Source organism: Podarcis filfolensis (genome assembly GCF_964270895.1).
Source record: "Podarcis filfolensis genome assembly, chromosome: 13".
In the NCBI taxonomy this organism is placed as follows: domain Eukaryota; kingdom Metazoa; phylum Chordata; class Lepidosauria; order Squamata; family Lacertidae; genus Podarcis; species Podarcis filfolensis.
The window spans coordinates 24,314,093-24,324,130 of record NC_139615.1 but is presented as its reverse complement, the minus strand read 5'-3'; the positions used below and the strand labels follow the sequence as shown (position 1 = coordinate 24,324,130).

At 42.8% G+C, this 10,038-nt stretch overlaps 1 protein-coding gene across 1 annotated transcript; it reads left to right on the top strand.

Moving 5' to 3' along the window:
- Nucleotides 1–333: 333 nt before the first annotated feature.
- Nucleotides 334–7,540, top strand: LOC310748617 (vomeronasal type-2 receptor 26-like; the record flags this gene model as incomplete). Its single annotated transcript, XM_083584468.1, has 5 exons — nucleotides 334–681; nucleotides 2,984–3,844; nucleotides 4,007–4,234; nucleotides 5,748–5,874; nucleotides 6,639–7,540. The coding sequence occupies 5 exons, from the start codon at nucleotides 334–336 to the stop codon at nucleotides 7,538–7,540; spliced, it is 2,466 nt and encodes an 821-aa protein (XP_083440594.1).
- Between the last annotated feature and the right edge of the window lie 2,498 nt (nucleotides 7,541–10,038).

The window sequence follows — 10,038 nt, the reverse complement described above, 5'->3', positions numbered from 1 at the left end:
TTCTAATACTACCTACTTCTATTACATGTCACATTTCAAATATTTACCCAATTACTTGCAGCAAAATCTGGGTGCCACTCCAACTGAGTGAATATGGGATTGCAACTTTTTTGAAGGCAAGAGTTGGACTTCGTATAATGTTGAGGAAAACTATGTTGAAATACATTAACAGGATGCATTTGATTATAACCTGATGAATGTTCCAGGTCATGATTAATTTGAAATTGCTTTATGCATTGCATTGGTTAATTGTAATGTTATGTATTACATTGGTTAATCATTTCATTTTAAGTAGGCCACCCTAGACTACTACCATAAATGTGGTATAAAATAATGGAAAAGATTTTAGACAATGTAGGATATGATGTAGATTGCAATTCTCATTCTAGCGTGGTGACTAAGAATTACCAGCACGTCCTGGCCTTGGCATTTGCAGTAAAGGAGATCAATGGAAATTCTCAAATCTTACCCAATACCACTTTGGGCTTCCACATCTTTGACAGCTATTTCGTTGCAAAGAGAACATATCATGCCACACTGCTCCTTACGTCCACCACAGAGAGATTTGTCCCCAACTATAAATGTCACACTCAGAATAATTTGATAGCTGTCATTGGCGGTCTTGACCCCCTAACTTCTCTTCATGCAGCAACAGTCTTGGATATCTACAAAATTCCACAGGTATATCAGTCATTGTGCTGTGCATGATAGATTTAAAGGTGTTTGCTCCTCATGATTGTACTGCCTGAAATATTTCACTGTGTAGTTCAGAGGCTACAATATGTGAACTGGTGTTGTGTAGGCTTTCATAACTTAGCAAGACTCTTATTCAGAAAATACAGAAGAACGTCCTCTCTCACACACACATGCATGTGGTTCTTTTACTTTTTCTTGCCACTAGTTGTTTCATCATCTGAGCTTGTAAAGAATTCAGGATCTGCTTCAAGGAAACCTGTCAGTCTTCAAAAGGAAGTTAGATGCATTATCTCAGAGCAGAGATGAAGACTATTTCAAAAAGTTCCAATTGTATTAATCTTCAGAGGAGTTAATAATTGACTATGTCTCTCAATCAGCCACCAGTTTGTTTGTTGTTGTTGGGGGTTTTTTTGGGGGGGGAATGTTCCAAAGACATCAGGGAAGCAAAAGTTCTCTAATTGCTGCAGAAAAATATAATATGATGGTTGATTTTCTCCTACTGGTAGGGTGAGAGTTGAAAATGGCATAGGAGGCAGATCAAAAGGGGAGTGGAAAGTTATGGAGTATTGACCCCATCAAAGGAACATTTTGTTAAGAATTAATGAGGCTACGCTAATATTGGAACATGCCTACTAGACTGCACCACTTAAATTTGATGTTATCTCCACTATAATCACAAGGAGGCAGGCAGGAGTGTGCCTTTATCACATTATGAAAGGCCTACACATTTTTTAAGGATTGGAGGTGACATACTGTAGTAAAGGTCAATATAGATCCTTCACCAATCCTATAATCAATCTTGCGGGGAGGGCGCGAATAAGCAGGTCCTGCAAAATGATTTGATACCATCCCTGGTTGTCACTGCCCAAATGGCATTAACACAATCTTGAAAATATTAGCTAGTCTTATAACAAAATCTGTGAAATGAAAATTGGATGCAGTAAAATAGAATTTCCAGGGTTGAAAGACAGTGAGACAGCTTATTTGAAACATGGGTGAAATCTTAAAAATGCTGAGAAAATGCTTAATTTTTTTTTTTGAAAAATACATTGAATTTTGCATGGCTCACTGTCACTATCTAGTGCACTTTAAAACACAATTAAAATGTTTTATTTGCAGCTGTGTAGCTGAGTCCATGGTTTCCTCTTTCCTCACCTTTATCAACACTCATAGTGGGAGTCCTCCACCTACAGATCTCAGAGCTTCATGTGGGGGGGGTTGGCTTTCATAACTACACTAGAAGTCTCAATAAATGTTCAGTAATTTTTGTATGATAAATATATTGTAGTGATTTATTGAACAATATGGACCTAAATGCATAAACCTTCCTTCCTTCCATATTTATTTATTTTTTGTATTTATTTATTACTTTAAACCACTTGTTAAAACAGTAAAAAACAGTAAAACAGTAAAAACAAGAATATTTCATAACCATACTTTTAAACATACAAAAGTTAAAATACTACAACAGATCCAAAGTGTATCAACTTAAAAATCATCTGGGTAGGCATACCTAAACAATAATGCTTTTAGGAGGCACAAAAAAGAGTCCAATGAAGACACCTGCTTGATTTCAATGTGCAGGAATTCCAAAGTGAAGGCCCAGCCAAACTAAACAAACAAGTTATTAAAAATGTGGAACAGGTATTACGAGGCACCTGTAAAGGTAAAGGGACCCCTGACCATTAGGTCCAGTCGTGGATGACTCTGGGGTTGCGGCGCTCTTCTCGCTTTACTGGCCGAGGGAGCCAGCATACAGCTTCCGGGTCATGTGGCCAGCATGACTAAGCCGCTTCTGGTGAACCAAAGCAGCGCACAGAAACACCGTTTACCTTCCTGCTGGAGCGGTACCTACTTATCCACTTGCACTTTGACGTACTTTCAAATGGCTAGGTTGGCAGGAGCTGGGACCGAACAACGGGAGCTAGCCCCGTCGCAGGGATTTGAACCGCTGACCTTCTGATCCACAAGCCCTAGACTCTGTGGTGTAGACCACAGTGCTACCCTGTGATTTCAATGCACAGGAATAACAAAGTGAAGGCCCTGCCAAACTAAACAATCAAGTTCTTAAATATGTGGAACAGATATTATGAGGCACCTGTAAGAGTGCCAATTCCACTATCATAGCTGTAAGGTAGGCACATGTGGGGTAAGGTAGTTCTCGTAGCTATGCAGTTTCATTTATTGTGCTGCTATACATTTACAAATGTTGCAGAAAAACTCGCTGGATATCTCCATTAAAGCATTCCTATCTGTTTGTTTTCTTTTCTGTCCCTCCTCCCTTTAGCTCACGTATGGCCCTGCTCCCATCATGCATGATAAAACTCCAGGCCTCTCCTTCTACCAAATGGTCCCCCAGGAAGCCCTTCAGTACGAGGGGATTCTCTCCTTACTTCTGCATTTCGGGTGGACATGGATTGGGCTCCTTATGATGGATCTCGAGAATGGAGAACAATTTGTACAAAAGGTGGTTCCAATGTTTTCCTCTAGTGGTATCTGTTTTGCGATCATAGAGAGAGTCCCCAAATTAACTTTCATCACCGAAGCTAAAGACTTGTTACAAGACTGTGCAAAAATACATGATAAAGTAATGAGGAGCAAAGCCAATGTGATTATCCTCTATGGAGAATCTTATGCAATGCTGTTTTTCAGATGGTTTCCATATTTGTCAGAAGAAGAAGAGATGGGAGAGGAAGCAAGAGGTAAAGTATGGATAATGACAGCCCAGATGGAGCTGACGTCTGTGGTCTATCAAAGGACTTGGGATACACAAATAATTCATGGGGCTCTGTCTTTCGCAATTCACTCAAATAGTCTACCAGAATTTCACAAATTTCTTGAACACATAAGTCCCTCCACCACAAATGGAGATTATTTCATCAAAGACTTCTGGCAACAGGCCTTTGCTTGTGTCTTCCCTAGTACAGTCACAGATGGTGTGGATCAGGAGATTTGCACTGGAGAGGAGAACCTGGAAATGCTTCCTACACCTTTTTTTGAAATGAGCATGACGGGCCATAGCTACTGTATATACAATGCTGTTTATGCCATGGCCCATGCTGTCCATGCCATGTTCTCATCCAGACTCAGTTCTAGATTTACGGTAGACAACAGGAAGCTGCCATTTCAGAATCCTCAGCTGTGGCAGGTAATGAGGCTGGCTTCCACTTGTAACAGTGTACCAAAACTTTGGTGTTGAAATAGTGCACGACTTGTGCAATAAATTAACTCCATGAACACTTCTATTCCACTTCTATTGACTTCATTTGTTAGATTGACGTACAACCTCATTCTCTCTTTTTAAATGTAGGTTCATCATTTCCTCAGAAGTCTGTCATTTAATAACAGTGCAGGAGAGAAAGTTTCCTTCAACGAGAAAGGGGAGTTGGAAGCTGGGCTAGATATTATTAATTGGGTTGTTTCACCAAACCAATCCTTTCATAAAGTTAAAGTTGGCAGGATGGATCCCCAGACTTCTTCAAATCAATTATTCATCTTCCATGAGGATGCTATAACTTGGCACAAGTGGTTTAACCAGGTACAATTCAACTGTAGTTACTTTGAGTCCTCAGTGTAAACATAGTTTCACCTGACAATGATGAGCTTGTAATGTATGAAGATTTGATGATCTGTTTGTGCTATAGATTTCAATTTTTTGATCAATTTTTGGATGAACCAAATGCATCTTTTGCACTGAATATATTTAAAATGATGATAATTGATTAATGTCCAAAGTCAGTTTCCAATTAGCCGAGAACCCTGGGAAGCAGCATTTGCTTTCCAGCATGACAGCGGTGTCTTCCAGGAGCCATGCTCCCCCTTCTTGCACAACTGGGAATGGAATGCTCCGCCCCCTTGGTTGTGCAGGCATTGGTCTGGAAACACCAATCAGGTGTCAGGAGACGGGTGGTCTTTTGGCTCTGCAAATGAGGACTGCACCCAGAATCCCCCTTCTTGGATTGCCACAGGATTCATCACCCAATCTTCCAGGAAGGCCAAGGGGCTATAGCATCCTTCCCAATGGCGCCCCTGGTGGGATCGTGACACCTGGTGCATGTCAGCGGGTGGATCCCAGTCAGGGTTGACACCCCCCCTCCATTTACCTAGGAGGCAGGCTTCTTGATACCAAGTACATGCTCAATGCCTTGGCCGAAACCTACTTACACCTGTAAACAATAAAATTGTGGCCTATTTCTCTTATTTCTGGTTGGCCCCTCAGGCACCATGTGACTGGGAACGCAATCACACACACTGATTTCAATTAGTCTGTTCAGAGTAGTACATCATTGAAAACCACCTAAAATATCAAATTCCATCCATAGGATCAAACTATGTCCTCTTTAAGCATTGTATTTATGCAATAATTCCTGACACCTGCTTGAAGTCTGTGCGGTGAGCAAACCAGCTAGCATCACCTCACAGTAGTTCTCTGCAGTCTCAATATGTAGAAAATATTATTTCATGCTTTCCTCTATCAAAACAGCACTTAATACTCTGTAACACACTGATTCAGCCACCTCACTATACTGGGTAGTTTGCATGTTTCTTTTCAAAACTGTTCTTCCTAAAATTGATTGAAAATTTGGGTTGAAACTATTAATAGTTGTTAAATCATCCAGATGAAACATGACCACTCTCTTTGGTTGGCACAAAGATAAGGCAGCATTAGATAATTGTTTCAGGCACTGAATTCAGAGGAGTCATGAACTGGAATCTCCTGGAGTGAAGAATGACCACCCTTCTGTTCCTGATAGCAGCCTTCTGCATTCAACACCCAACCGCTCTTCCTAATCTTCCACACTGCCTCACTTTGAGAAAGGGCAAGCAGCATACCCTCCAACATGTTGACGGCGGAAACCAAGAAATACATCTTCCCAACCACACTCCCGTGCGAGTCATGTGACCTGCACGAGATCAGGGAGCCCAAAAGCACACCCAAAAGTGGGATGTCCTGATTTTATCATGGCAGTTGAGGGGTATGCAACAGGTCATTACTTCCTCACAATTATAGATTACAAGCTCAATATCCTCCTTTTTCATTCATGGATTAGGCAAGGCCTATTTCTCTATGCAGTGAGAAATGCAATCCTGGTTCAAGCAAGAAAGTAAAGGAAGGGGAGCCATTTTGTTGCTATGATTGCATCCCCTGTCCAGAAGGGAAGATTTCAGACCAGACGGGTAAGCAATAATGTATATAGAAATAGGAAGCAGATTGCATGATTTTCAGAGGAATAGCGTTATAAAAAAAATAAGGATGTGCATACACCAGGCCTGCATTCAGATACCACTTTATATTCATTTCCCTAACATTTTTTAGCAAATTATTTCCAGGTTTTATGTGACCTTTCAGGTGACGTGAAAGAAGTATGTGAAAACAGGCAGAATCTAGGAGAGGTTTAGTGATCATTTCAATGTGATTAGATTCCAGTACTAAATACATTTGCAACCCTGTTAACCTGGGAAATTATGGGCATTTTGTGTTGTAGTTTCACGTGACCAAATTTGGGGCAGTATTCCAGCATATCATTCCTTCCAGCCAGAAGTTGTATCTCAATTGTTTTAGTATATTATATGTGCACAACAACTTTGGTAGAAAAAATGAAATGCAGACTACAAATGTTATATGTTAATATGCATATTAACTGGTATCATGCAGACTACAAATGTTATATGTTAATATGCATATTAACTGGTATCATTTCAGTTTGTGTGGTGTTCCAGGGAAAAAGCAAATAGCTGTTTAAGGCCCTAAAGGTGGAAATACATTCAAAACTTTCCGCATCATGGAAGTTCAATATTAATTACTAAAATCCCTAAAATTATCTCCACACCACATCCCACAGATTCAATGTTTAATTCTTCCCCAATTTGAATTGTCAAATTGGCTGCTCTTGAGATAAATGGCATGTTTATGAGATTAAGCTATGTATTTTCCTTTGCAGATATGAGCGACTGTTCTACATGTTCAGACCAAACATATCCAAATAAAAACCATGATTTATGTATTCCCAAGGAAATAAGCTTCTTGTCTTTTGAAGAACCTGTGGGGATCAGTTTAGCCCTTTCTGCTCTTTCCTGTTCTTTGGTCACCGTTCTAGTCCTCTTAACATTTGTGAAGAACCACAACACTCCCATTGTCAAAGCAAATAACAGGGACCTCACTTACACTCTCCTTCTCTCCCTCCTGCTCTGCTTCCTTTCTGCACTGCTATTCATTGGACAGCCTCAGAAGGTGACCTGTCTCCTCCGACAAACTGCTTTTGGCATCATCTTCTCAGTGGCTGTTTCTTGTGTGCTGGCAAAAACCCTCACTGTGGTTCTGGCTTTCATGGCCACCAAGCCAGGATCCAGAATGAGGAAATGGGTGGGAAAGAGGCTGGCCAATTCCATTGTACTTTCTTGCTCCCTTATACAAGGAGGCATTTGCATTGTGTGGCTGTCAATCTCTCCCCCGTTGCCAGAGGCTGATATACACTCAATGGCTGAACAAATTATACTTGGAGGTAATGAGGGGTCTGTGACTATGTTTTATTGTGTCCTTGGCTTTATTGGCTTCCTGGCCATTGCCAGCTTCACTTTGGCCTTCCTTGCTAGGAAGTTACCCGACACATTCAATGAAGCCAAGTTTATCACTTTTAGCATGTTAGTGTTTTGCAGTGTTTGGTTATCCTTTGTTCCAACCTACTTGAGCACTAAGGGGAAATACATGATAGCTGTGGAGATCTTTTCTATCTTAGCCTCCAGTGCTGGATTATTGGCCTGCATCTTTTCTCCCAAATGTTACATTATTTTGTTGAAACCTGAATTGAACAAAAGGGAACAGCTAATACGAAGAACTGACTGAAGAATTATGTGATTGTGTCTCCCTATCTAGTTAGTAAAGTACAATTATGCTAATTATAAACTGACTCTTAATTTCATAAAAGTTTAGGGTGGGTTTTCATTCTGCAGTGCACATTTCTAAGATTTTAGCTCTCAGGTGGTTAAGAGCAGTATGGTTTCATAACATTATTATTTTCAAAAATAAGACACTCCCCCCAAACTCTGAAGTCATGGCTGCAATGTGAGCATGTCACCTGGGAGTAAGCCTCATGCCATTCATTGGGATACTTAAATGTGAGTAGACATGGTTAGAAGTGCTCTGCCAAAAAGTCCATTCTGAGCATGAACCTGGTGTATCAGATTCTAATATGCCTATATTTCTTAGTTTCTTTGTTTTGTTCATGAAAAAGTACAGCCTTTAGTCATGATAGGTCAGGGCTGTTAGGGATATGGAAATTTCTTGTCAGGCAAAGATACCATTGACATCACATATGGAGTGAATTTCATAATAGGGCCAGGTCTAGGTCTTTTTTGGGTGATGGCCTTTTTCTACTGTTCTGGGATGCCTATACATTTCTGAAGCTTTATCCATAGCTTTAATATTCCTGGAAGTATCTGATCATTAGTCCAAAAATGTACCTTTCTGAAATTCACTTTTGCAAGGAACTCTACTCAAGTAGATAACAAGTAGTTCAATAAGACTGACTTTATTAATCTTTTTTACAAGTCTGTGTTGGTTGTGTAATCATAGCCTTCTGCTTTCCTATCATTTCCATCATGTTTTCTTAATAAAAGATGCCAAGTTTTACCTGTCAATTTGTATAGTCCGGTCTTCTCTGTGTGCCAATGAAGGTTGATTGGTTGATTGAACAAAAGTCTTTATACATTGATGTTTGGTTTCTGTAATGGTTATAGGGGTTGCTCATGCGTAAGTTGCCGCCACTCCTGGCTAGGTTGCCTGGTTAAACCTTTTCTGTCTAGACAGCCCTTCATTTCGTGGCTGTTTCAGTCGCTAGCAAAATCCGTCAGTGGGCGTTTCTTGAACCTCTTCCAGCAAAGAAGTTCTTCGACGCCAAGTCTCCGCCTACTCTCCCTGCGCGGAAGTCTTCTGCGCAGGGTGGGTGTGGGCAGCGGAGGACCCGTGCTCTCCCCGCTGGTCTCCGGCGAGGAGTCCTGGAGCCCCCTCGCCGATTCCCCCATCTGCCCCCCTTTATCCCTGGTGTTACACTGATTTCCTTCCCCATCCGATGAGTTGCCTCTCTCCCTGCTGGGCCCTTCTCCAGCATCGCTTGGGAGCCTTGCCTCCGCCTCTGGCTCCGATGGCAGTTCCCTGACATCCACCTCCCCCCCAGGACCCCCTCCACCCCCGGCCCAAACTTTTGATCCAACTTCGTTCCTTTCCTCGGCCGACGATGCGGGGAATCCCTGGAAGGAGCTGTCGCCATCCTCTGAGGATTCAAAACCCGCTTCCCACCCGCTCCGATCTCTTCCCGTGGGGTGGGCCTCCCAGTCTGATTCTTCTCCCTCTGACGCCTCTCCTCCCTCCTCTTCGGAGGCAGGAAAACCCACAAAATCCTCTTCATCGTCTGTGGTTCCAAATTGCTCCTCCCAGAATCTCGCTAGTGGTTTTGGTTTATCGGGAACAGGCTGTGGAACTCCTCCACCAGATACCCATGAAATGGAAGTCCATCAACCACTTAGTTGGTCTTTAAGGTGCTACTGGAAAGAAAAAAATTTTTTGGTTTTGACCAGATACCCGTCATTGATTGCCTCCGCGGGAACCCACGTGTTTTCTGACCTGGGTTCTCCCTCCCAGGCTACCAAGTACTCCACCTGGCGCCCTCGCCACCTTGAATCGAGTATTTCCATGGCTTGGTTGTGGTGATCCCTCTCCTCTACCTGCCGGTGTGTGGTGACTTCTCCCTCCCGCCCCGGGAATTCCCGCCCCTCCCTGTACGGTGAGAGTAGGGACCTATGGAACACCGGGTGTATCTTCATGCTGTCAGGCAACTTGAGCTTGAATGCCACGGGGTTCACCTGCTGTGTTACCTCAAAAGGCCCCAGCCGCCTTGGCTGCAACTTCTTGCACCCTCCCTTAAAGGGTAACCCTTGGGTTGACAACCACACCCGGTCTCCCACCCGTATGGTCTCCCCTTCCCGACGGTGCTTGTCTGCCTGCCTCTTGTAAATTTCCTTGGCCCGCTCCAAGTTCATCTTAAGTTGCTGGTGCAAGGCCTCCATTTCTTCCACAAACTGCTCTGCCGCAGGTACGCTCCACCCTTCCTCCCCCCCTCCCCAGGAAGGCCCTGGGGTGACACCCATAATTGGCCATGAACGGGCTCATTCCCATGGACACATGTTCAGCGTTATTGGACGCAAATTCAGCCAGCGCTAGTTTCTCTACCCAATCGTTCTGTCTCTCACTGACGTAGCAGCATAGGTATTGCTGGAGTATACTGTTCACTCTTTCTGCTTGCCCGTTGGTTTCCGGGTGTCTCGCCGTCGAGAAGCCCACCTTGA